General features: G+C 35.3%; 1 protein-coding gene across 2 annotated transcripts in view; it reads right to left on the bottom strand.

Annotated features, from left to right (window-relative positions):
• Positions 1-27,466, bottom strand: part of EXOC6B (exocyst complex component 6B) — a gene marked incomplete at both ends in the record, with an annotated part of 577,226 nt that overhangs the window by 171,776 nt on the left and 377,984 nt on the right. For both annotated transcript variants that reach the window (XM_084235083.1, XM_084235084.1), the window contains one exon: positions 10,216-10,357. In XM_084235083.1, coding sequence (XP_084091209.1) covers positions 10,216-10,357 — 142 coding nt within the window. The remainder of the gene's footprint in view (positions 1-10,215; positions 10,358-27,466) is intronic.

Here is a 27,466-nt window from a genome sequence, read left to right as displayed (position 1 = left end):
ACCTAAACAGACCAATTACAATTAGCGAAATTGAAATGGTAATCAAAAACCTCCCCAAAAACAAAAGCCCAGGACCTGATGGATTTACAAATGAATTCTACCAAACATTCAGAGACAAATTAGTGCCTATCCTTCACAAACTCTTCCAAAAAATTGAGAAGGAAGGGACAATACCAAACACATTTTATGAAGCCAACATTACACTAATACCAAAACCGAACAAGGACAACACAAAAAAGGAAAATTACAGGCCAATCTCCCTAATGAACACTGATGCAAAAATCCTCAATAAAATTTTAGCTATCAGAATCCAACAATGTATCCATAAGATAATTCACCACGACCAAGTAGGATTCATTCCAGGGACACAAGGATGGTTTAACATCCGAAAATCAATCAACGTTATCCAACACATCAACAAAAAGAAATATAAAAACCATATGATAATATCAATAGATGCTGAGAAAGCTTTTGACAAAGTGCAACACCCATTCATGATAAAAGCCCTTGAAATTCTTGGGATACAAGGAACATACCTCAACATCATAAAGGCCATCTATGACAAGCCAACAGCCAGTATCATTCTCAATGGTGAAAAGCTGAAAGCAATTCCATTAAGATCTGGAACAAGACAAGGATGTCCACTCTCACCACTGCTTTTCAATATAATACTGGAAGTCCTAGCCAGGGCAATAAGACAAGAGAAAGACATCCAAGGAATCCAAATAGGAAAAGAAGAAGTCAAACTATCACTATTTGCAGACGATATGATATTATACATAGAGAACCCCAAAAACTCCACAGAAAAACTAATTCAACTCATCAATCAGTTCAGTAAAGTGGCAGTATACAAAATCAACATGCAAAAGTCAGTAGCCTTCCTATACACAAACAATAAATCTGAAGAAGAAGAAATCAAAAAAACCATCCCTTTTGTTATTGAAACAAAAAAAATCAAATATTTGGGAATAAATCTAACAAAAGAGGTAAAGGACCTATACAATGAAAACTATAAAACACTGTTAAAAGAAATAGAAGAAGACACAAAGAAATGGAGAGACATCCCCTGCTCATGGATTGGAAGAATAAACATTATTAAAATGGCCATCCTTCCAAAAGCAATATACAGATTCAATGCTATTCCAATCAAAATTTCAATGTCATTCTTCAAAGAAATAGAACAATTATTGATGAAATTCATATGGAATCACAAAAAACCCCGAATAGCCAAAGCTCTCCTGAAAAAAAAAGAAGGGAATGGAGGCATCACACTCCCAGACTTCAAACTCTACTACAAAGCCATAATCATCAAAACTGCATGGTATTGGAACAAGAACAGACATACAGACCAATGGAATCGAATAGAAAATCCAGAAATAAACCCACAGATTTATGGTCAACTAATCTTTGACAAAGGAGCAAAGAATATGCATTGGAGCAAAGAAAGTTTGTTCAATAAATGGTGCTGGGAAAACTGGGTCGCTACATGCAAAAGAATGAAGCTTGACCACTACCTCACACCAAACACAAAAATCAACTCAAAATGGATTAAAGAACTAGACATAAGACCTTAAACCATAAAATATATAGAAGGAAATATAGGCAAAACACTACGTGATTTGCACATCAAAGACATCTTTACAGACACATCACCCAAAGCAGTGATAGTGAAGACAAAGATAAACAGCTGGGACTACATCAAATTAAAGAGCTTTTGCACAGCAAAAGAGACAATAACAAAAACAAAGAGAAACCCCACCGACTGGGAGAACATTTTTGCACCCAACACTAATGATAAAGGACTGATCACAAAAATCTGCAAAGAGCTGATGAGACTCAACAACAACAAAGAAAATAATCCAGTCAAAAAATGGGCAGAAGAGCTAAAAAGAAACTTCTCTGAAGAGGAAATGCAAATGGCCAACAGGCATATGAAAAAATGTTCAACATCACTTGTCATCAGGGAAATGCAAATCAAAACTACCATGAGATACCATCTCACACCAGTGAGAATGGCACATATTAAAAAAACTAGCAACAACAAATGTTGGCGAGGGTGTGGAGAAAAAGGAACTCTTCTGCACAGTTGGTGGGAGTGCAAACTGGTCCAACCACTGTGGAAAGCTGTGTGGAGATTTCTGGACCTACTAAACATAGAGCTTCCATATGATCCAGCAATTCCACTCCTAGGTATTTACCCAAAGGACACAGAAACATCAATTCCAAAGAACACCTGCACCCCTATGTTTATAGCAGCACTGTTTACAATAGCTAAGCTTTGGAAACAACCCAAATGCCCAAAAATAGATGACTGGATCAAGAAGATGTGGTACATATACACCATGGAATATTACTCAGCATTCAAAAAAGATAAACACATGCAATTTGCAGCAACATGGATGGCGCTGGAAGGGATCATGCTCAGCGAAATAAGCCAAAAAGAAAAATACCGGATGGTCTCACTCATAGCAGGAATCTAGAAAACTTAAATAAGGGACCAGGAAAATGAATATAAGAAAGTCAAAATCAAAATCAACAAAAAACTATGAACCAGAGACACTTTTAGGGGGGCGGGGGTGGGAGGGGAGGGATTGGGGTCAGAATGGGGGGGCTGCAATTGTATAGGGAATATAACAATAAAATTTATAAAAAAAAATAGTAATTGTCCGTTTTTGCTTTGTTGTGTTTTGTATTGTTATTATTTTTTTACACTGATGTCTTATTGGGTTTCCCTATATTCCTGCTGAATAAACAATCCAGTCAAGAAATGGGTAGAAGAACTTAAAAGACATTTCTCCAAAGAGGAAATGCAAATGGCCAACAGGCATATGAAAAAATGTTCAACATCCCTGATAATCTGGGAAATGCAAATTAAAACTACATTGAGATACCATCTTACACAAGTAAGAATGGCACATATCAAAAAAACAAGCAACAACAAATGTTGGAGAGGATGTAGTGAAAAAGGAATTCTCCTACATTGCTGGTTGGAGTGCAAACTGGTCCAACCACTATGGAAAGCTGTCTGGAGATTCCTCAACCTGCTAAAAATGGAGCTACCATAAGACCCAGCAATTCTACTACTAGGGATCTACCCAAAGGACACAAAACATTGATTCAAAAGAGCACATGTACAACTATGTTTACTGCAGCACTATTAACAATAGGTAAAACCTGGAAACAACCCAAATGCCCAAAAATAGATGAATGAATCAAGAAGATGTGGCATATACACAAAATGGAATATTATTTGGCAATCAAAAAAGGTAACCGCATGCCATTCACAGCAATGTGGATGGAACTAGAAGGAATTATGCTCAGTGAAATGAGCCAGAAGGAGAAAGGAAAGTATCGGATGGTTTCACTTATAGCAGGAATTATGTTACATTTTTAATATATCAAAATCGTGGCTAATTTATGGCTATGAGAAGGTAACTAAAAATTGAAAATTTGTAACACTATATACCATGTAACAGTGGAAAAAGGATAAGAAGAAAGCATATAAAAGTATATGGATAAAGAAATAATAAATGTACAATAAATGTACAAAAATTTACATGACTGTTTACAAATGATTTTATATACTCTTATTTGATTTTATCATAACACGTTAAGACAAATACAACAAGGATTAGTATTTCTAGCTTAATGATAGACTCAGAAGGTTAAATGAGTTGATTCATTCATTCTATTACTTATATTATCATGCACAAATGTGTTCAAATTCCCAAAGCATCTCTATCATGGATTATTGCAACAACCTTATATCTGGGTTCTGAGACTACCAATAAATTAACAGAGCTCCTTCTGAAAATAAAAGTCTAATCAAGCCACTCTCCTATTTTAAATCCACAGCTTCCTATTTTATCTCCAGCCTCCAAATTGGTACTTTGCACAGAGTAGGGGGTCCACATAGAACCCAGATTACTGGATTAATGTTGTTAGCAAGCAATTGGGTTGGAATGTGAATTTACAACTCTCTATTTGGATATGCAAAGAGAAAATTTAGGAAGTTCCAAATCCAGACACAGACTGAAAATCCTAGTACGTGAATGACAGTAACTCATGATTTAAATCCTGTGAGTTTGATTTAAACAGCAGCCAGTCTTGTTAGCCTAGGCTTGATGCTTGAATAGCTTTAGCTATCAAGACTGGCTAGTGTTTAAATCCAGTTCTCTGCCAGGATCCTAATATCTAATATCTACACCCGATATTAGACCTTCAAACACATGGAAATGTTAGATGACATCCATACAAAGCAGAAATACCCAGAGGTATTATCAATTTTTAAAGGAAAAAGTATTTTCTTCCCATATCCAAATTCCTAATCATGTCCATTTTTTAGCCTTTGGTTTGGTAGCGTGACAGTAAGAATTACCTAACAACACTCCCATTAGATAATAGTACCCTAAGCAGTAGCTAGTAGCTCCAACAAACAGCTGAGCTAAATGACTTCTTGCAAAAGAAGAAAGCTGAGAATTACATAATCAATCTGGGGATCATAAATTTCAGGACAACCACAGAATTTTGACAAACACCAAGAAATAAAACTTAATTTCTCATATCAAATAAAAGGATATCTCTAAACCCAACAGATTCACAAAGGTTTCAGTGGTTTGTAAAAGATCTGAGTAGTAATGATATTCATTAATTGCTGCTGCTAATGATAAGAACAGGAGAAACAACTACTTATTACATATTTAACATGAAATAAACCCTTTCACGAATTATCTCTTTTAATTCTGACCTCATTATTATAATACTAGGTACTATTATTTCCATTTCATAATTGGGTTATGAGAGGTTATTAAATAATTTACACAAGGTCATACTAAAAGTAAGGGATGACTTGAATACATTTGGTCGAGCTGACTCTAAAGCCTATGTTCTTTTTTTTTTTTTCTAAAGATTTATTTATTTTATTTATACAAGCCCTGGGTACAGTCAGAAGCGTGGTAGGATGAGAGAATCCACCAGAGCCAGAGCGGGGAACAGAACAGGCAGACAGATGAAATACACTGCTGAGGGGAGAAGCGGGTGCAGCAGGAGAGGTCTGCATACCATGTGGGACCCTCACTGGTGGCCGGGGATCGAACCGGCTCTGCAGAAGCTGCGGGCAGCTTCGAAGCCCAGCGCTCAACCACTGTGCCACCAGGGGAGGCCCAAGCTTATGTTCTTAATGGCTAAATCTTTAACATTATCAACCAGGCTCATAGTAATGCACATAATTTCTTCATGTATTTAGGATCTAAGAAAGTGGCAGCCCAGGCCTCAGAGTCAAACACTCAAGGTACATTTAAATTCTATCTTGTCCAGAGTTTAACTTCTTTCAGGACCTATCCAGTTCTTCCAAGGACTCACAGACAATAGGGAAAATACCTCATGCACACACCACTGGGTAGAAAGATGTAAGTGTTAATTATCTTGTCATTTGGGGCTGCTTTTATACGCCTCTGTATAGTTACTTGAATCTTATGTATCATTTCTTTAGGATTTTTTATAGACCACTGAGCATCTAAAGAAAAAAAATGAGGGGGATGGTATAGCAAAAGACATAGAATAGAATTCTTTCTTTTAAAGTAAAATAAATGTCCATGGAAAGTTTCTTGGCAGACAAATTACTGCCAATCAGAAATAAAGCATTAAATTCTAAATCAATGAAGCTTGGTGGCTCTAAAATATGTGTGTGTGTGTGGGGAATTCAGTGGTAATATGGTTATCGGAGGCACTGTTAGGTCCAACAAATTTTAGCTTCAAGCTGATCCTCAGTCTGAAAGGTTATTACAAAATTTGAATGGCTTTCAGATAAGGTGCTGACTCTAGTAACCCCTCTGTGCATGATTAACAAACTCTATTATTGTACCTTTTCATGAAATGATCTCTCCATCTCAATCTTATCTGAAAGCTAGCTCTCTACTAAGTATACTATTTCTCCTATAGTTCTCTCAAGTACAAGCTGCTCATTCTTCTTCAGTGAAGTTCATAAAATGTACTTCAGGTTCAAGCATCATAAGATGTACATTCAGTACTTCTCCCAGTCCAGCCTTCCTCTGCCTTAAGGTTCATATATGTTAGCTTTATCATCCTTCACTTCTCTTTATTTGTTAGCTCTATCAAAAATGCAGTTCATGTAGCCATTCCCAATCATTCATCAGGCTGTGTTATTTAACCAATAGTATTAATTGGTTGATCGAGTCTACTCTTTCCTCAAAACTTAGAAAAGGAATACTTCATACTTAGCATCAAAAATCAACCTTGTTCTATCTAGCTAATCATTATGTTTTTATTCTCCTGGTAAAAGCTGGTTAAGAGAGAGGCTTGTGAAACAATTTAGGCTAACTAGATACAAAGAATCTGATGGATGGCTTCTAGAAATAATTCTGTGGCCACTATTTATTATTAAGTCTGAATGAAATCCCTAGAATTGTGTTTAGTCCTAATGATGAAATTATGGTAAGTTTTTTTTTGTACTTTCCACAATCCCCCTACCAAATTTTCCACAAAGAGTAGGTATTATTTCTGTAAGTTTTTTTTAAAACCTTGAAAAGATAATTTACTTGATTCTGCTACTAGATGTGATGGCAAAATAGGAAAAGAACTTATCTTCTCACTGTAAAAAAAAAAAAAACTGTAAAACTCGACTTAGCATTTGAAAAATGATTCTGGATATTAGACTACAGCAGCGCAGGACTACAACAGCACAGGAGAGCATGACAAGAGTTAGTTTTCAGACTTTGAAGCAAGTTGGGCAAAAGGAGACAATCCAAACAAAACATGATAGCATGATCAAAAAATGAGAGATTGTAGTCCAGAATGCTGAGGCAACTGGTATTTGGAGGGCAAAGCACCAGTCAGGAGAAAACTGCAAATGTGAGCTCTCAGGAAAACTACAGAAGGGCCCCATTGAATATTTGACGGATTTCTAACCTGTGCATGTATGGGAAGAAAGAACCACCAGAGATGAACAGGCAGAGTAATTTGTGAAGCTCTTATAGAACTGGGCATATTTTATATTCCCACAAGCCTGAGATGAAAGATCTCCAGATACTGGGGGCATGCATCAAAATCCATCACATCCAGGGCATTGCTTAAGGCCTGGAGTTAAATAAGGCCTAGACAACAGACTCCTCTGGACCCACTATAACCTTAAAAGCAAGACTCAACAGGATACAGTCAATTCCAAGTAACTTAAATGCAGGTTATAACAAAACCTAACACAGTTTAAAAGAATACAATTAAACACAGCACCAATAACATAAAATTCAAAATGTCAGGCATCAGGGCTTCTCTATGTGGTGTCTCCATGAGGAAGTGTGAACTTCCTCAAAGTAGGGAGACTAACTAAGGAGATGGAGACTGCATTGTCTTTTTTGATCCAGTCACAAAACTCACAAGGACACTTCTGCAATATTCCATCAGTTAGAATCAAGTCACAGCCTGCCCAGATTCAAGTGGAAGGGAGTTATATGTCTTTTCTTAATAAGGTATGCAAAGATTCTAGACTAAAGTGTGGGAAAAGGGAGATTGTAGACATTTTCTGTGTTTTTTTTTTTATCTTTTTTATTTTTAAGCAATTGGACCATAATGTGCCTAGGAGTGATTTTTTTGTTCATTCTTCTAAAGATGTATTGAGATTTTTGAATCAGTATGAATAGTTTCTATGAAACACAAATTTAGCTGCAGTTAAATGATTATGTTCATCTTTTCCTTCAGTATATATACTGAGAACTTAATATATATATTTAAGCTCTTAAATATATTTAAGTTCTTTATATATATTATATATATATTAGGTTTTATAAAGATCTTGTTTGTTATTTTTAACATTTGTATCATTAGGGCACCTATATCTATTGCCTTTTCTCCTTCTGCTATGATTCATATTTCCAGCCTTTTTGATGTCTAATTTCAGCATTTGCAGTGAAATTGTGAATGCTATGTGAATGCTATTACTCTATGATGACTGGAAAACTAAAAATCAGGAGTCTAGAATTCTTACTGACTCATTAATGACTGTTGAGTTTGGTTTTTTGCTGTTGTTATCTTTGTTTGTTTGTTGGCAAGCAGTTATTTAACTGGTTGACGAACTTTTAACCTGTCATTTCTTATTATTAGGCTTTGCTAGGATGGATCAAGATTGGTTCTTACTGTAGAGATTAAGTAGCACTGTTAAGGCCTAACCTTTGGAGTCTAACTGAATGCATACAGTGTTTAGCTGGTTTCCCTCTCTGGATGTCAGAATTCCAGTGTCCCCCAGCACTCTGTGACCTCTGATATTCCTATTTAGCTCACAGATTCTCATTGGCTATCCTCTGTCAAGTCTCACAGAGTTTTGCCAAGGCAAGACTCAAGGGGTTTCCAATGCAGATTTCTAGAGCTACATCTCTGAGCAACTGCCTGTTCTTGAGTATCTTGTCCCACAAATTCCAGCTGCCTCACTAGCTCTACACGGCAATCTCTGAGGTTTCTGCTTTGTTTTGTTTTGTTTTTGTTTTTTTTCTAAACCCTGCTCTTATTTGGGATCTACTTTCCTGTGTTGCTGTTTGGCTAGTGCCTCCAAACAGAAAATGAGAGTCAATGTCAAGTTTACCTGGTGCATGTTCCCTCTTTGAAGGATTACAGCCGTGTGCTGTCTGCTGTCCAATGCATGAAAAGTGTTGTTTCATAGAGTTAAGCCAGTTTATAGTCATTTATGGCAGAAGGTAATTTAGATACCTATTACTCTATGATGACTAGAACTAAAAATCTCTGTAATACCTTTTTTATTTTTTATTATTTTTTTAAATAAATCTTTTTTAAGATTTTTTTTTTTAAGATTTATTTTTATTTATTTATACAAGCACTGGGTACAGTCAGAAGCGCGGGAGGGTGAGAGAATTCACCAGAGCCAGAGCGGGGAGCAGAGCAGGCAGAAGGACCAAAGTACACTGCTGAGGGGAGCAGCGGGCGGCAGGAGAGGTCTGTGCGCCATGTGGGACCCTCCTCTGGTGGCCGGGGAGCAGCCGGGGATCGAACTGGTGCTGCAGAGGCTGCGGGCAGCTTCGCAAACCAGCGTTCAATCGCTGCGCCACCGGGGAAGCCCTATAATACCTTTTTTAATTAAAAGTAGCATAGCCAATGAATCCTTAATTTCCAGCCATTAATAGTCAACCAAAGGAAATCAATAAGCAGAAAAAAAAAAAAAGTCAGGGCAGAAGTGTTAGCAGACTCATGCATGGAATTTTCCACTATTTTAACTTTCTTAGGATCAGAAAGAAAATTTCTAGGAGTCAATCATTTTTGTTCATTTTCATTTCTCACTGACAGCATAACGAACACCATAATGTTCTTCAATACTTCCTTCTTTCTTCCTAACCAAACCTGAATTTTGTGTTCAACTCCAAGTACATGACTCATGATGAATCAACTATGCCAACTATGCCAGATACTCAATCTCACAAACTCCCTTAGATGTGGATGTGACTATGCAACTGCCTCTGATGGGTAACACACAGGGAAAGTTGTGAGGAGTCTCCTGAAAAGGTTTTTATTTTCTTAATAAAAAGAATAGGTGAGGTTGGCCCCTTTTTCTTGTATTGGATGTGGGTATCATCTGACTGTAATATATATTGAGATGAAAAGTGCACACTCTTTTAAGTACGGCAGGGGAGAGGGAACGAGAGTCTGGGTTCTTGATGAATCATCAAACAACTAAATCAATAACTGATTGCTTCTGAGGAAAATAAACCCTTTTTGTTTAAAATACTTTGTCCTAGGTCTTCTGTTTCCTGCAATAGAAAGCATTTCTGACTGATAAATGTACACACCATTTGTTCATCAGACTAAGGAGAGTTTGCAGATAAGATACAAAAATACTTTCAAAATATAACATTAAAAGGAAATAGGTACGGAATCCATTCTTTTGAAGTTTTTGGACTAATCAGGTTTTCTTTGGTATCTATTAAATGCATGTTTGCATTATATCCCCCTCTAAATTGCAAACTTCCTTGTAGTTCAGAATCATCTGTGTTCTAAATACGGGCCGATGCACTTTTGGGTGTTCAAATTAGCTTGCTGATACATACTGTTTCTAGGTGTCCTGTAAGTTGTCTCTATCATCTAAGTATTCTTTGACTCCATCAGAAACAATAATCCCACAGAAAAAAACATTTTTTCCCCACAAAACGTGAGGATACAGGTAGGACAAACAAGCAAAGGGATGGTTTACTGTCTTACGTTCACATTCTCTGACATCCAAGTTGAACTGTTGTAATGCTCCCAAGGTGAGCTGCCTTACTTCAGCTTCCAGCAAAAGTTGCATCAATGATGTGGCTAAATGCTTGCAAGCTGACATACATGCTGTCTGGGCCACCTTTCCCTGAAATACAAGAGTGTAAATCAAAATGTTAATGGATTAAAATGAAACTCCAACAGAAATTAAATTCGCTGACTTTTCATTTGGCATTTTCTTTGAGGTTCTCTTTATCCTGATACCCTGCACTCAAATAATCTTGAATTTTATAGCATCTGATGGCAATCATCTTCAATTTTAGCTCCATCACTGTCAGTGTCAGCTCCATCACTCCATCACTGGCAGTGATAACACTAAGTAAAAATTCAGAAAGCCCAGCTATTTAGTCAAAAACTCTTGTTTTTTCTAAGTTAACAACAGATAAACAATATTCAAAATACTAATCAAAATTTTGTTTAAACTGAGAAGAAATTTTTCCACAAAAAACAAATTTTAAAAAGTCCCTCCAAAAACTACCATAATCTTAAAAATAATATGAAAACAACAATCTGTGACCTATCTAGAAACAAGTGTTTATTGCTTTATAATAAAGGTTTACTGAGTAAAAAAAAAAAAAAAAATGAAAGGACATATCTGGTTTTCTTGAAAAATGAACAGAGGTTTAAGAACATAAACCCTGAGTGAATTTCTTAAATAGTGACATTAAATTAATATTTTATTATTTTCTTTAAAAGAATCAAACATATTATATTTAGTGAATCACATCTCATTCCCAGTTCTAATTTATACATCATAGAAAATACATTCACTTTTTCCCAAATATATATGCAATTTATGTTTGTTATTTATCATCTACTCTGATGTTTAAAAGTCTAAATTTTCATATTAGTCAATAGAGACTTCTTTTTTGAAATTATAAAATATTTCAACCATGTAGGAAGATACACAGAATTATATGATAAAAATACATATCCACCAAATATTATAAATGTGGTTGAAGTCCCTGTATTATCCCTTAATCAATTTCTTCCCGCTACCCAGAGGTGAATAGGTAAACACTACTGGTGTTAGATATACCATTTTAATTAAAAAAAAAATTATGGCAAGTATGTAATAGGAAACAATTGTATTGTATTATTTAATGTATTTTGAAAATTTCTATAATACATATGGTATGTTGCAAATTTTTTTTTGCAATTTGCTTTGTTGTTTCAATTATCTATGAAAAATTTTAATGCAATATACTATATGGCTGTAATTTATCAATTATCTCACTGCATTCCATTCTAGGAGTAAGAAATCATGAAAATGTTAGATTCTTCTAGCTCCATCCAGTTGCTGCGAATGGCATGAGTTTATCTTATTTGATTGCTAAATAGTATTCCATTGTGTATATACACCACATCTTCTTGATCTAGTTGTCTACTTTTGGGCATTTGGGTTGTTTCCAGGTTTTATCTATTAGAAATAGTGCTGCAATAAACATAAGAGTACAGGTGTTCTTTTGAATCAATGTTTTTGTGTCCTAGGAGTGGAATTGCTGGGTCATATGGTAGCTCCATTTTTAATAGCCTGAGGAACTGCCATACAGCTTTCTACAGTGGTTGGACCAGTTTGCACTCCCACCAGCAGTGTAGCTCAGTGAAATAAGTCAGAAGGAAAAAGAAAAATATCAGTCAGTTTCACTTATAGGAGGAATATAGGGAACCAAAGAAGGCATCAGGGAAAAAAAGAATAATACAAGATACTACAAAACAAAACAAAAATAAACAGACACCTATAAATCAGAGACATCCATCAATGGAAGGGGAGGGAGACCGATCAGAAGGAGGGAGGGAGGAGCACAGGGGACTGTGGTGGTGTTGTGTGGGTGCATTGGTGGTGAAAATTCTGAGAAAAGAAAGCAAACATTGTTTAAAAATGAATAATGATGTAAAATTTCTATCAATAAAAAATAATTTAAAAAAGAAAATGTTAGATTCTGACTATAGTGTCCTTTTACATGTTGATTTCATTTGTTTCTCTGGATGAAGGCCTTCCACAAAAGAATCAGACTTTATTTTTATTTATTTTTTTAAAGATTTATTTTTATTTATTTACACAAGCACTGGGTACAGTCAGAAGCGCGGGCGGGTGAGAGAATTCACCAGAGCCAGAGCGGGGAGCAGAGCAGGCAGAAGGACCAAAGGACACTGCTGAGGGGAGCAGCGGGCGGCAGGAGAGGTCTGCGCGCCATGTGGGACCCTCCTCCGCTGGCCGGGGAGCAGCCGGGGATCGAACCGGCGCTGCAGAGGCTGCGGGCAGCTTCGCAACCCAGCGCTCAACCGCTGCGCCACCGGGGAGGCCCAAAAGAATCAGACTTTAAATGGAAAAAACATAATAACATCTCAAATGAATTTTCAAATTTGATTATCTTTTATATACATTAGATAATTCCTTTAAGATTATTTCTCAAACCTACTAGGATGCAGGATATTAATATTTTGACTCATAATGCAAATGAATAATGCATATGAAACACAGATAGAAATCAAATTCCCAAGTATCAAACTATAAACTACTTTGCCTGAGGTATGTTCTGATTTATAATGTTCCCAGATATTTCTAAGAATATATTTAATTGCAAGTAACCAGCACAGCGTACAATTATTAATTTTTTTTCTAAAAACAAGAGCTATGTTATGATTTTATGTCTTTGATTACTTGGTGAGATTGAATATTTTTGAAAGTTTTATTTATCTGACCAAAGTACTACAGCATAAAAATAGCAGAATAATAAACAATGTCCTATTTTAGTATACATACTAAAAATGTATGTTCTGAAGATCTACAATCTCTGTAGATGATTTAAAATAATAAATGGAAATACTAAAATTAGGGAGTTGTGGAAACCAAGTGGAAAAGTGACAATGGAAACATAAAAGAAAATTCACATTTAGAAAGAAATGCACATTAAATGGCTTGTTTTCAATTAAATACTCTGGAGACCTGGAACGGCTACCACTAAGGAGGCATAGAGTCCAGCAGAGTTGTCAGGCTATGTCCCATGTGAACTCTCACAGGAGCAGGTCCAAGGTCTGAGAAGCCCTGTAGCTGTTCAACAGTGAGAGGGAGTGGAGAGAAGAGAAATGAGAGCGCAGTGTAATGAGAGTAGACTGAAAGCAGATGCCGAAAGACTCACAGCTGATCAAAAGTCAGAGAAAAGGGAAAGGAACTCCATAACTTGGGTACTACTATATGCCCCAAATATATAATACTTAGAAAACTGATAGGGTATTTCATTCAATTTTCACAATCATTCCTAAAAGTTGGTATAATTCCTTCTTGTAGATGAATAAATTAAGGCTTTGAAAGATTAAAAATTTAGGTCTTGCAGACACCGTCAATGCCAGACCTCCTGTGTGGCACAGCCCACCGTGTTCTTGGACATCGCTATTGAGAGCAAGCCCTTGGGCCCTGTCTCCTTTGAGCTGTTTGCAGACAAAGTTCCAAAGACAGCAGGAAACTTTCATGCTCTGAGCACTGGGGAGAAAGGATTTGGTTATAAAGGTTCTAGCTTTCACAGAATTAGTCCAGGATTTATGTGCCAGGGTGTGATGTCACACTGCATAATGGCACTGGCAGTAAGTCCATCTAAGGGGAGAAATTCAATGATGAGAATTTCATCCTGAAGCATACAAGCCCCAGCATCATGCCCATGGCAAATATTGGACCCAGCACAAATGGTTCCCAGTTTTCCATCTGCCAAAGACTGAGTGGTTGCATGGAAAGAATATGGTCTTCGGCAAGGTGAAGGAGGGCATGAATATTGTGGAAGCCATGAAGATCACCATTGCTGACTGTGGACAGATCTAATACACGTGATTTGTGTTTTATCTTAACCATCAGACCATTCCTTCTGTAGCTCAGGAGAGGACCCCTCCATTCCTATCTGCTTAAAATATCCAATAATCTTTATTTTCTCCCTACAGTTCTCTGGGTTTTGCATCTTCCTTATCCCCTTCCAAGGGTAGCTGGATCACAGAGTAAAGTTTATGATTATGAAATTAACAATTAACAACAAGTATTTGCCCTTAAAAATTTAGACAAGCTCATATAGTTATTTAGTAATTTTATCCAATCCTAAATCTGTGTCATTCCACTAAACCACCACCTAAATAACTGTAATAAATCTCACACTCTTACACTAAAACAGAGGTGTGTGTGTGTGTGTGTGTGTGTGTGTGTGTGTGTGCGTCCTGCTTGATATTCATTGGGTTTCTTGGAAATATGGGTTTATAGTTTTCATCAACTTAAAATTTCTTTTCAAGTCATGATTTCTTCAAACAATTTTCCTATTGCTCCTTTTTCTCCTCTCCTAGGAATCCAGTATCAGACATATGTGACACTGCCTAATACTGTCCCACAGCTAACTGAAGTTATGCAAAATTTTCATCCTTTACTTCTCTTTCTAAATCAGTGTGGATAGTTTCCATTTATCAGTTTCTCAACCTTATCTTCCACCATTGCTAATTTTTACTGCAAATTTAATTCAGTATATTTTTCATTTCTGATATATTTTTTCTTTTATTATCATTTTTAAATCCTTGTGACACATTTTTTCTTAATGCTTCTTTAGTAGCAGGTATAATTTTTGTTGATTTTTAAAACTATCATTTTTTCATTGAGATAACATTGGTTTACAACACTGTAGATGATTTAGAAGTTCATTTGATTCATGTTATATAACTTGTATTTTTCTTTATATTTATATTTACCTTGAAATTGTGTACATATTGAGCATGCTTGTACGGGAGAGACAAAAAAAGAGAGATAATGAGAGCATTTTTAAAGCATTTGTCTTCTAATGCTGTCATTTCTGCATCTGTTTTGTGGACGGATCATTTTTACTTGTTATGGATTGTATTTTCCTGCTTCTTTTGTCTAGTAAATTTTTATTGAACACTATATATTGTTACCATCATTTTGTTGGGTATCTTCATTTTGTTGGATTTCCTTTTAGAGTGTTGACTTTATGGTAAACAGTTCAGTTTCTTTTGGGTCAGTGTGAAATTATGAAGTTTGTTCATATGTACTTTATGTAGAGATTAGAATCTTATTTTTTCTAGTTACCTTGAGCTTATTACTAGCCACACCTGTGGTGACACTATAGAATCCTTCATGAGTCCCTTCAATATTTGAACACCTTCCATCCTATGTGAGTTCTGGCATCTGTGCCCACCCTCTGTGGCCTGGAAGTTGTTTTTTAACATGCCCTCATAGACCTACACACAAATAGCTTACTAGTCAGTCAAAGCTTCAAAGGAATCCCAATGCTGACTTCCAGTCCTATTGCTCTTCTCAAACTTACTTCCTTGAGGGCCTCCCCTGGTGGCTCAGCGGTTGAGTGCTGGGCTGCAAAGCTGCCCGCAGCCTCTGCAGTGCCGGTTAGAGCCCCAGCCGCTTGGCGAGGGTCCCACATGGTGCGCAGACCTCTCCTGCCGCCCACTGCTCCCCTCAGCAGTGTACTTTGTCAGTCTGCCTGTTCTGTTCTCTGCTCTGGCTCTGGTGAATTCTCTCATCCTCCCGTGCTTCTGACTATACCCAGTGCTTGTATAAATAAATAAATCTTAAAAAAAAAAGTTTAAAAAATAAGTACTTCCTTGAAAATATTGGCAACTTCTTCCCCAAATTCCACTCTTTGTCTTCTTACCTCAACAATACTCTCAGGTTTTGCTCAGACTACCCCTTCCTGAACAACAGTCTGCAAAGCACCTGCAGGGACTTCATTTGTTTACCTTTCAGAGTTCACCGTCCCACATGGCCTACTGTCCACTATATGGAAGAAGTTATTTCATTTATTTTGTTTGGTATTTCAAATATTTGTGGTTGAGAATAAATCTGACACCAGTTAATGCATTACGCCCAGCAATGAGAAGCTCACCTTTATTTTTGAAAGATATTTTTCCTGTTTACTGAATTATAATATATAGTACTTTTGGAATTTTGAAAGTTTCATTTTATTGTTCTTTGTCCTCCACTGTTTCTGACAACTCTGTCATTGTTCTTAATATCCCCCTTCGAATGTATTTTTATTTTATAACTGATTTTAAGATTTTTCTGTACATTTAATATTCAGCAATCTGACCATGATATGCTTAGAAATAGTTTTCTTTGTATTTATATTTCAGGGGCTTACTGAGCAATTGATGCATTTTCTCAGATATTGGAAATTCACAAGCATTATTACTTAAGTACTATTTCCGTACTATTATCATTCTCTCCTCTCCTTCTGGAATTCCAAGTACATATTTATGTTACAGTTTTCAATTGTATTCCATCTCTCTTTAATGGCCCATTCCATTTCTAAAATGAATTTTTTTCTCTATATGTATTTAAATTTATGTATTTTCTTTTTTTTATAGATATATCTCTGAGTTTACTTATCTTGACTTTTGCTTTGTTGAATCTGTGTTAAACTCATGTGATGCATTTTTTAATCTTCACCTAATGAGCAAACTTTGTATTTTTCTATACTAGAATACATATTTAATTATTAACATCTGTTCACATAACATCCCTTTTTGTATTTTGTACATTCTTTCCTGTTACCTCTGCTTTCTTTAACATATTAGTAATAGTTATTTTGAAATCTTTGTCTGCTAGCATGAGTATCAGGGTTATCTAATGATCTGTTTCTATTGACTATTTTAATTTTTGATTATTGGTCAACATTTTCTGCTTATTATATTGTTAAGAAACTTTGTTTTGTATGCCATACACTATAGATAAGAAGTTCTAGATTATATTCTCTTCCTTTAATTTTTGTTCAGGCAAGCAGTTAAATTATTGGTAGATCACCTTGATTTTGTCAGGTTTATTTTCAAAGTTACAGTGGGCTTATTTTCGATTTGCCTTTACTCTTAGGACCTTGTTCTTAATCTGTGCAAAAGATATTAATGATGGCTAAACTGAAGAACTTTAGTGTTTGAGGGGTTGTCACATGGGTCCAATCCTCATTGTCTCTGTTATGCAACTTCTAGTATAATTACTGTTATCAATATTCCAGCAACTGTTGTCTTTTAAAACCAGAAAATATGTTCTTTCATGTGCAGCTTAGAAGGGGAGTTTCATAAAGACTTTTTTGGGGGGTTCATTTTCTGCTATTCTTTTTTCCTTTGGTACGCTGTTCCCCTAAAGTCTATTCTTATTGACATACCAGGCATTAATCCCTTTCTTCTTTTGAAAATACTCTGGTTTTTAGTTTTTGTATAGTTTTTAGAGTTGTTTATGATTTGAGGATAAGTCCATTACTAGTTGTGGCATCACAACGAGAACCCAAAAGAATCTTTTAATTTACCAATTTATATCAAACCAGAGAAAGCTATAATAGTCATTTAAAGAATTTATCTCATTATTCCCATTATCAGTTTGGCAAACATTTTTGCTTTATAGACAATGCATACATTTATGTGTCTTTTAAACTCAAATTCACAATAAAGGATAAAGGGTATGGCCAAGTAATCAGTACTAGCCCATTATAAAACAACAATAATACTAGCAACAGATGTCTTAACTTGTATGTTCTACCAACAAAGGCCAAAAAAGGTAGTAGAGCAAAATCAAAGAAAAAAAAGTAAATAGAGAAATTACAGTGATGTGGCTTAATGAAAATGAACACATTAAATACAATACCTTAGAACATTTACTTTAACCTTTGTTTGGTTTCATCATCTAAAAATAAGGATTGTTATAAGAGTTAGAAAGAATTCCTATGCATTCATAATAGTATCTGACTTATTTAAGTACTCAGTAAAGATCTCATGATTATATTAGCATGGTTTTTACTCCCATGATTTACTCCCATGTGAATATAGAAAACCATTGAGAAAAACAAAGGGTATATTTGCTTAAAATGTACTTTTTGAGTGTATAATGTTTCACTAATCATTTATACTTTTTACAGAATCATAAGATTTTCTTCTTTTAAACCAAAAAATTCTGTCATGCAAAAAAGTGGAAAGCGTACTTCCTGTTCTGAAGTAAATCAAGGAGAACATGTAATTAAGTGCTAAATTGAGCAGAATAAACTAAACACTATATGATTTTAGAAGAAAAGGTTATGAGGCCAAAATAGTCAGGGAGGGCGTCACAAAAGTGGTAGGACTTGCTGGGTGACCTTCATTACATCCAACATCAAAATGTTTTCAAGTGGTTACAACTCAAAATGAGGTAATATAAAGTACTTTACAAATAATAATTACTACTACACATTATTCCTCATAATGAGAAATAAAAACTCTTCCTTTCTCTTTTCTCAACCCTTGTTCAGGTTAAAGGTCAACTTTATCAAGTCATCTCATTAACACAGAAATGTCTTTGAGGTATTTCATTTTTGCCATGTTTGACATTTCACCAGACTGCAACCAAGATGCCAAACAATCAGATTCAAATATTAATGAGCAAAAGGTCATGATGAGGTAATCTCCAAAGTTATATTAGTTTCTGTTTTCCAGCCCTATCCAATTCCTTCTCCCTTTCTCCAGACCTCTCTTACTACATACATTTACAGTCACTGGCTAAGTTTCAAGATATACCCTCTAAACTGTAATTTCACTTGAAGTGCATTTTAAGAGGAGGCCTCCCAGATGGTGGATCCCCAATCCAGAAGTAATCTGTAGAGGAATGACGGTAGAGTAGAAAGAAGAGAGAAAATCAGCTAAAAACGGCATTCAGTTTTGATGTTCAACTATTGGGGGGGATAAAAGGAAAAAAAAGAAGAAGGAAAAATAAAAGAAACCTTTTTCAATGTTTCCAATAAGTTATTTAATAATGTGACAAAGCAAAGCGTATTAAAATATTAACCAAAGCTTCCAGGAAAACCTCTATAATCTCAATTGTTTATTCAAGACCTTTACAAACCTCATAAAAAATTAAGTGGGCTTGGAAAAAACACACCACAGCCATAGGAGAAAGTTTACAAAACACAATGGTACAGACGCCTGACTGTCTGCCAGCCAGTCGCTTTTAACTTCCACATACAACTTCTTACTCAGTTCCTAACTGGTCAATACCCTAAATAAGAGCATTTCTCCTCCCAAACACCTCATTAGCCTGAGTTTTTCTTGCTTTTTTGAGCTATTGTATGCTGAAGGTGTTTTGGTTTGTTATTTTCTGCCAATAACAAATGCTTCATTTCAGGACATTTTAAATCCTCAGGTTTCTCTCAGGGAAATAATTTCAGATCTTCTTTATAAGAATTTAATTAGCTTTCTAACTAATCTCACTATGGGAGAATAGTCATGAGCCATCATGTCTGTTTTATGGGAATGAGATAGTACCAGAGATGAAGTGATGCACAGAAGAGTAAGGACATTGGCTCATACTAACAGGTTCAAATCCTGGCTTTATCACTTTTATGACATTTAGAAAAGTTGCTTAATTTTGGTTAGATTCAAATTCCTCATTAGTAAAATGAAGATAATGACACCAACCTTGCAGAAATTGTATGCAATTAATGACAGTATGTAAAATAGAGCCCAGGACAGTTCCTGGCACCTAGTCGGAGCTCGATGAATGGCAGCTCTTTAATTATAAAATGTTCCTCAAGAACATTTTGGGTTTTTGGGGGGTGGAGGTGGCAAATATTTATTTTTAATTAATTAATTTACTTTCTTACAGTGTTGTTAATTTTGGGGTAGTATTTGATTTCTCCTCTCAAGTGTGGTCCCCAGAGTTCTCCCACCACCATAGCACCCATGATCAAGGAAGTGTTAAAATGAAAATTTATCTGAATTCCAGACAGTATTACTCCACATCTATTAAAAAATAGTTATAGAAAAATTCAACACACAAATTTTAATGTGACTGGACTCAATCAACTTTCATACACTTAGAAATCTACTCTGAGTTAATAATGTTGTGGGAAATTATGCATAAACTATGAATATTTTACTCAATTTCAGTTTGGGAGTACAAAAGCACTTAAAACACTTATATCTCAAGGAAATACACTGTGGGTTCCCCCCATCTCCATTCCCTCCTCTTCTGAATGGTCCTACAGGAGCTATAAAAGGGGAAACTTTTGATCACAGTGTAATCTGTGTGAAAGTACCAAAACATGTTAATAATTAGAGAAGAGGAAACCTGAAAGACTGCCTTGTTAATTAAGGAACTTGCTATCAAAGAACTCATTAAGTGGTAATGACACCAAATGGCTATTAAAATAAATACCCACTGAATAAAGGTTTCTTGGCTAACAGCCCCTCCATGTAGCTTTTTCAAACATTCTCAATAGTAAAGTCTCAGAAAAAGATGAAAAGTGGCAATGATGCTTAAAACCAAGCTTGACAAAATCAGAGATGAAGTTATACTCAGTAAAAGGCAGAAGTTGAATTGAGAAAAACCTTCCTAGAATTCAAAATATGGAACTTCAAACATTTTGAAAAGTCCTCTATCATCTATACCCTGGTTTCAGAGATCCTGAGCATTGGGTAATAGAGAACTAGGTATTTTTTTCCTCTATACACTTTGCTACTCTTAGCCATTAAGTTAGAATACAGTTCTGATTACTAGTGACCTGCCACCTACTCCCTACCTCCTAACTTTTTTCTCATCTAAGCAGAAGCTACAAATCTTAGAGAGGTGGTATAAAGTCATGGTTGAAAAGAAACTAGAGGGATAAAATAAAATCTCAGAAATAGTTCTTTGAGAAAAGTGAGAACAAGAACTGAAGGATCTATGTAACAGGACATGTTAGAACTGGTCATTCATTGGGCCTCCCTGGTGGCGCAGTGGTTGAGCGCTGGGTTGCGAAGCTGCCCGCGGCCTCTGAGGCGCCGGTTCAATCCCCGGCTGCTCCCCGGCCACCAGAGGAGGATCCCACATGGCGCGTAGACCTCTCCTGCCGCCCGCTGCTCCCCTCAGCAGTGTACTTCGGTCCTTCTGCCTGCTCTGCTCCCTGCTCTGGCTCTGGTGAATTCTCTCACCCTCCCGCGCTTCTGACTGTACCCAGTGCATGTGTAAACAAAACAAACAAACAAACAAATAAATAAATAAACATGCCTCTATTAAAAAAAAAAAAGATTAAAAAAAATTTCTCAAAAAAAAACAACTGGTCATTCACATTGTACTCACAAGTTAAGAAAATTTCCAGAGAACCAAACATTGGAAACAAGAAAAAGATGTCACCTACACTGAAAATATAATGTATCTGCAGAATATGTTAGCTGCTTACTCATTATCCATATTCCCTTCTATTTAAATAAAATTATACTTGGCAACACAAACAGAATAATTACACTTATCAGCCTCTTCAGATAAGGAAGACATGTGATTTGAAAGTAAAAATGTCTACAGAAGCCCTTTAGCCTGGTCCTTCTTTCTGCTGCCATGGATTTGATGGCTAGAATTTTAGCAGCTATGCTTTGGAGCATTGAAAATAACAAGAAACTAGCAAAGACCTCTGGCTTGACATTCATTTCTGCAGTTATTATGTGAGAAAATACACTTTCAGTATTCAAGCCACTGAAGCTGGTTAGTTGTTATTATTGATAAGTGATAACTGCATGAAAGCCAGTAGAATCAGAAATCAGAAGACAGATGTGCATATCATTATGTGTATTAACAGTTTGGGTAAAGGGAAATACTACCAGAAAGTAGGACTGAGGAAAGGATGAAGAGTTGTCTAACCTTGTTTTTTGGACAATTATATAGTCTATAAAGATCTTCTCTACCTGAGGTCAGTAAGGAGGAGACCAAAATACTAGCACACTGTCCAAGTAAAATGTTAAAATACTGTAAAACAAAAGCAAAGAGTACAGAAGCTAGACCAGTTAATTTTTTGCTTCAACTTGAGTGGAACATCAGCTGCCCAGATCCTTAGACATTTTACTAGGTATGTCTGTGAGAGTTTTATTGGATGAGATTAACATTAACTAGGTCATTTAAGAAGATTTCCCTCCCTAATTGAGTAGAACTCATCCAATCAATTGAAGATCTGAATAGAACAAAAAACATTGACTCTCTTGAAGTAAGAATGAACTCATTTTGTCTATCTACTATGAGCTGGGGCATTGGTCTTTTTTTCAGCCAGTTTCTAATTGAAACATGGTTTCTACTGGATCTTAAACCCGTCAATTTTCAGATCAGAAATTACACTAAGTTCTTGGGTCTCCAGTGTGCTGACTACAGATCTTGGGACTCCTCATCCACTCCAATTTTGTGAGTGAAATCCTTATAATAAATATCACACACACACACACACAAACACATACACACCCCTTATTTCTGTTTTTCTGAAGTGTCCTGACTAATAGAGTATCCAAAAGAATCTGAACATACCAAGACTCAGAAAGTTGTATATTAGGGGAAACAAAAAAAAAATTTTAAGAAATGTTTTGGTATCATTACTAAGAGTATAAAGTAAAATGTTTTGATAAAAGAGAAGCATAGAATAATAAGGAGAAAATAACATGTGGCCAAATGATAACATGATCAATAAAAAAGTCAACAAAAATATACAGGGAGAGAATAAACGAGTTTTAAGAATACTAAAAGCATAGTAACTAAATCAAAACCCATATGAGAGGGAATAAGTGCAGATTATTTATGTTATGGAAAGTTATCCAGTTTATGTGGAAAACCAATATGAAACATTTTCTTAGAAGTTAGAAAACAAGTATGAAACTAAAAATTATAATAGAGAAAGAAGATGGTCAATTTGAATATAGCAAATAAACTGAACATCAGGCTAAACGATGTTTGTAAAGGGGAATCAAGAAAAAAAAAAGAAACACAAGAATAATCAACATATCAGAAAAAATTATAAAAAAAGTATAAGCATTCAGGTAGAAAAATTAGGTTGATAACCAAAGAACAAAATTAGACTTTTCTGCGATAATGCTAATATCTAGATGACAGTGGAACAATAGCTATGGAGAATTGAAGGGAAAAATATGACATAAATATTTAAAGATTTATTTATTTATGCATACCAAAATTGGGGCACAGGCTAGAGGTGCGCTGCATGAGAGGATTCACCAGAGACAGAGTGGGAACAGAACAGGCAGAATGAATGAAACACACTGCTGAGGGGAGCAGTGGGCAAAACAGAAGAGGTCTGCTGTGCCATGTGGGTAGCTCACTGGCTGCTGCGGATAGCTTCACAGTAATGTGCTTAACCCCTTGCCCTGAAGTAAATATTTTTTAATCAAGTTAAAAATTGAGGAAAAAAACATTTATATATATATACACACACACACATACACACACACACACCACACACACATGCATATATATATTTATATATATATGTATATATTTGAGATATGTTTAACAGTTGTCTTAAACTGAATGTCAGTTTTGGCACTTACTGTTGGAGAGATGTACACATAGAAAATAATGCTACATAACAATTTTGATTTAAAATGTTGGGATATTTAAAATATAGGCGAGGACGAGTAAATAAAATGGAGTGATAAATCACTTAAATATATTCACAAATAAAATTCTTCATGCTTAATCCCAAACTTAGAGAACTATAAATTGAGAAATACTTTGAAAAATAAAGAAAACTTTAAACAAAGAGGAAATAAAATGATATAGTTAGAACTAAATAAAAAGTATAATATTTGTGTATTGTTTAAATTATTCTGTAGAAAAAATAATTTAAAAAAAAAGATGAAACCAGCAAGTAAAGATATATAAGGAAAAAGCAAAAGTAAAGAAAGAGGTAGTAACTGGTGCCCAGAATATTTACAACACTCTCACAACTTAATGCTAAGAAAAATAACCTAATTTAAAATATTGGGACTAGATACTAACAGATACTTGATAAAAGAAAATGTATGACCAGGCAACAGGCACATGGAAAGTATTCAGCATCATTAAAAATGGGTAAAGCTATATAAGGAAAAAGCAAAATAAAAAAATCCATTTCCTATTAGCATACTATATAAAATAAAGACCTGGCTAAAAGCCCTAATACAGCATATAACATTGTGGGAACATACAAAAAGAAAAAAACTATAGAAAAGGAAATGTACAAAGTAAAAATCTAATAATAAAACAGCACAAAAAAAGTAAAAGACCTTAACAGAATATATTGGCACTGTGACAGATTAAGCAGGAAAAACTATGATAAAGAAGGAACTCTGAATACAATGCAATAGTATCAATTTAACTATATATATATATAGAGAGAGAGAGAGAACTTTGTATATTATGTCAGGAAAAATATCTTTTTATCAGTAAATGGGGTAATATACAGTGAAATCCTCAGTAAACTTTCATTCACATTATACTCAAAAAAGAGACTATACCTATAGCTAAACACAAACCTTAATTTCTTTGCTACTCTGCTACAACAAAGAAAATACTTAGGTGAATCATATATTTAAACCAAAAAAGTTAAAGTTACAAATTTTCTACAAAGTACACAGAAAGAAGATTGCACAGGGCACAATGAAAAGGCAAAGACTCACAACATACAAGGCTGATATAGAACTGGTGTCCAGAATATTTACAATACTCTTACAACTTAATGCTAAGAAAAATAAACTAATTTAAAATATTGGGAATAGATACTAACAGGTATTTGAAAAAAGAAAATGTATGACCAGGCAATAGGCACATGGAAAGTGTTCAGCATCATTAAGCATCAGGGAAATGATGAACAAAATACTCACTAGAGTGACCAAAATTAACAAAAAAGATGAGAATACCAAATGATATGAGAATTATGAGCAAGTGGAACTGGCTCAAGGTAACATAAAATAAGATACTTACTTTCAAAAACCATTTGAAAATTTCTTAAAAGCTTTAAAAAACAAACATTTTTCATTTGACATGAATGCAAATTAAAATAAAATTGACTCAATTTTAACATCACAAAATTATGGACTTTCTAATTCAATATATTTAAAAATAGATGTAAATATCTATTAAGTACTTTTGGCAAAGTTACATCTATAGCTAAACACTTGTTTTAAGGAAATACAGAGCACAGAAGAACATGTTAAATAACAGCAATGGATATACCATGAAAAATCCTATTAAAAAATAACTGAGTTTCTACAACAACAAATGGCAAAGCATAAAAGAGGTAAATACCTACAGACTTAAAGAGCCCTCCATTCCTGCCAATGACAGTGCAGCTTATGTAAAACAAATCCTCCCACCAAGATTCACTATAAAATTTGATAACAGAAACAAAACAAAAGACAGCTGTTTGAAGCCATCAAAGAGAAATCTAGGACAAGAAGATTTAGGAAAATGAAAAAGTGAATAAACATAGAAGAGACCTGGAATTTCTCCAATGTTTCTTCCTCTTGGGGAATTTGCTTATTCCCAGCACAGAACATGGAAGGGTCAAAGTACAACGGAGTTCAGCATTCTCATATCCAACACCACCCCCAACCCCATGAAAGGTAGTCAAAATTAGGGGATGAGATAAAGATAGATAAAATGTACGACAGAAACAAGACTGCCATTCTTCACAATGTTTGCTTTACTGCATCCTAAACTGTACAGGGGGTATAAAACAGAACAACAATCAATAAGCACCTGTGAAGATGTGACAAGACCAAGCAGTCTCAAGGAATTTGGCAGAAAATTAGTGATCTGGGTTCACCAAGAAGGAAGAACTCTGGTAAACAGTCCAAAAGTCAAGCTGAGATCCCAGTAAGTCTATAACCTATGATTAAATGTAAAAGAAATAAATCAATTCTTACAAAGTTATAAGGATTGTTAAGAAATATGCCAATGGGCCTCCCCTGGAGGTACAGTGGTTGAGCGCTGGGCTGCAAAGCCTTTGCAGCCTGAAGCCTCTGCAGTGCCGGTTCCATCCCTGGCCTCAAGCGAGGGTCCCACATGGCACCCAGACCTCTCCTGCCGCGTCCGCTGCTCCCCTCAGCAGTGTATTTTGTCAGTCTGCCTGTTCTGTTCCCCGCTCTGGCTCTGGTGAATTCTCTCACCCTCCTGCGCTTCTGACTGTACCCAGTGCTTGTATAAATAAATAAATAAATCTTAAAAAATAAATAAATAAATATGCCAATGTATACCTTCTTAGCAGGGAGACTATATTAGCTTTAAATCCCCTTCATTATGGATGATATCCTGTATTCAACAGAAAAATTATCAAAAGTGAAAAAAGATGGAACTACGTCATGGGATTTGAGGCAAAATAAGAGAAACAATAGAAAATAAAAATAACTCTTAGGTGATTCAGATATTGTAATTATCAAATAATAAATAACAAGATAATTTCAGTAGAGACCTGACATCTATAAATAGAAAATTAATGAAACTTCTAGACCTGTACATAATTTCTGTAATTAAGAACCCAAAAGACATTTTTAATGACAAGGTAGACAAAGTAGAAGAGAGGATTAGTACACTGGAAGATAGGTTCAGAGGAAATATTCAGATGAAGTATAGAAAGAAAAGCAGATGTAAAAGAAAATATTGTAAGAAAGATAATGAACACAACACTAATGATAAAGGAATGATCACAAAAGTCTACAAAGAGCTGATGAGACTCAACAAAAACAAATAAATAACCCAGTCAAAAAAGGGGCAGAAGAGCTGAAAAGAAATTTCTCCAAAGAGGAAATACAAATGACCAACAGGCATATGAAAAAATGTTCAACATCACTTATAATCAGGGAAATACAAATCAAAACTATAATGAGATACCATCTTACATCAGTGAGAATGACACATATTAAAAAAACTAGCAACAACAAATGTCAAGGATGCGGAGAAAAAAGAACTCTCCTGCACCCCTATGTTTATAGCAGCACTGTTTACAATAGCTAAGCTTTGGAAACAACCCAAATGCCCAAAAATAGATGACTGGATCAAGAAGATGTGGTCCATATATACCATGGAATATTACTCAGCATTCAAAAAAGATAAACACATGCAATTTGCAGCAACATGGATGGCGCTGGAAGGGATCATGCTCAGCGAAATAAGCCAAAAAGAAAAAGAAAAATACCGGATGGTCTCACTCATAGCAGGAATCTAGAAAACTTAAATAAGGGACCAGGAAAATGAATAACTATAAGAAAGTGAAAATCAAAATCAACAAAAAACTATGAACCAGAGACACTTTTAGGGGGGCGGGGGCGGGAGGGGAGGGATTGGGGTCAGAATGGGGGGCTGCAATTGTATGGGGAATATAACAATAAAATTAAAAAAAAAAAAAAAAGAACTCTCCTGCACTACTGGTGGAAGTGCAAAATGATCCAACCA

Source organism: Talpa europaea (assembly GCF_964194135.1).
Source record: "Talpa europaea genome assembly, chromosome: 6".
Classification (NCBI taxonomy): Eukaryota; Metazoa; Chordata; class Mammalia; order Eulipotyphla; family Talpidae; genus Talpa; species Talpa europaea.
This window is presented reverse-complemented; position numbering and strand designations above follow the sequence as displayed.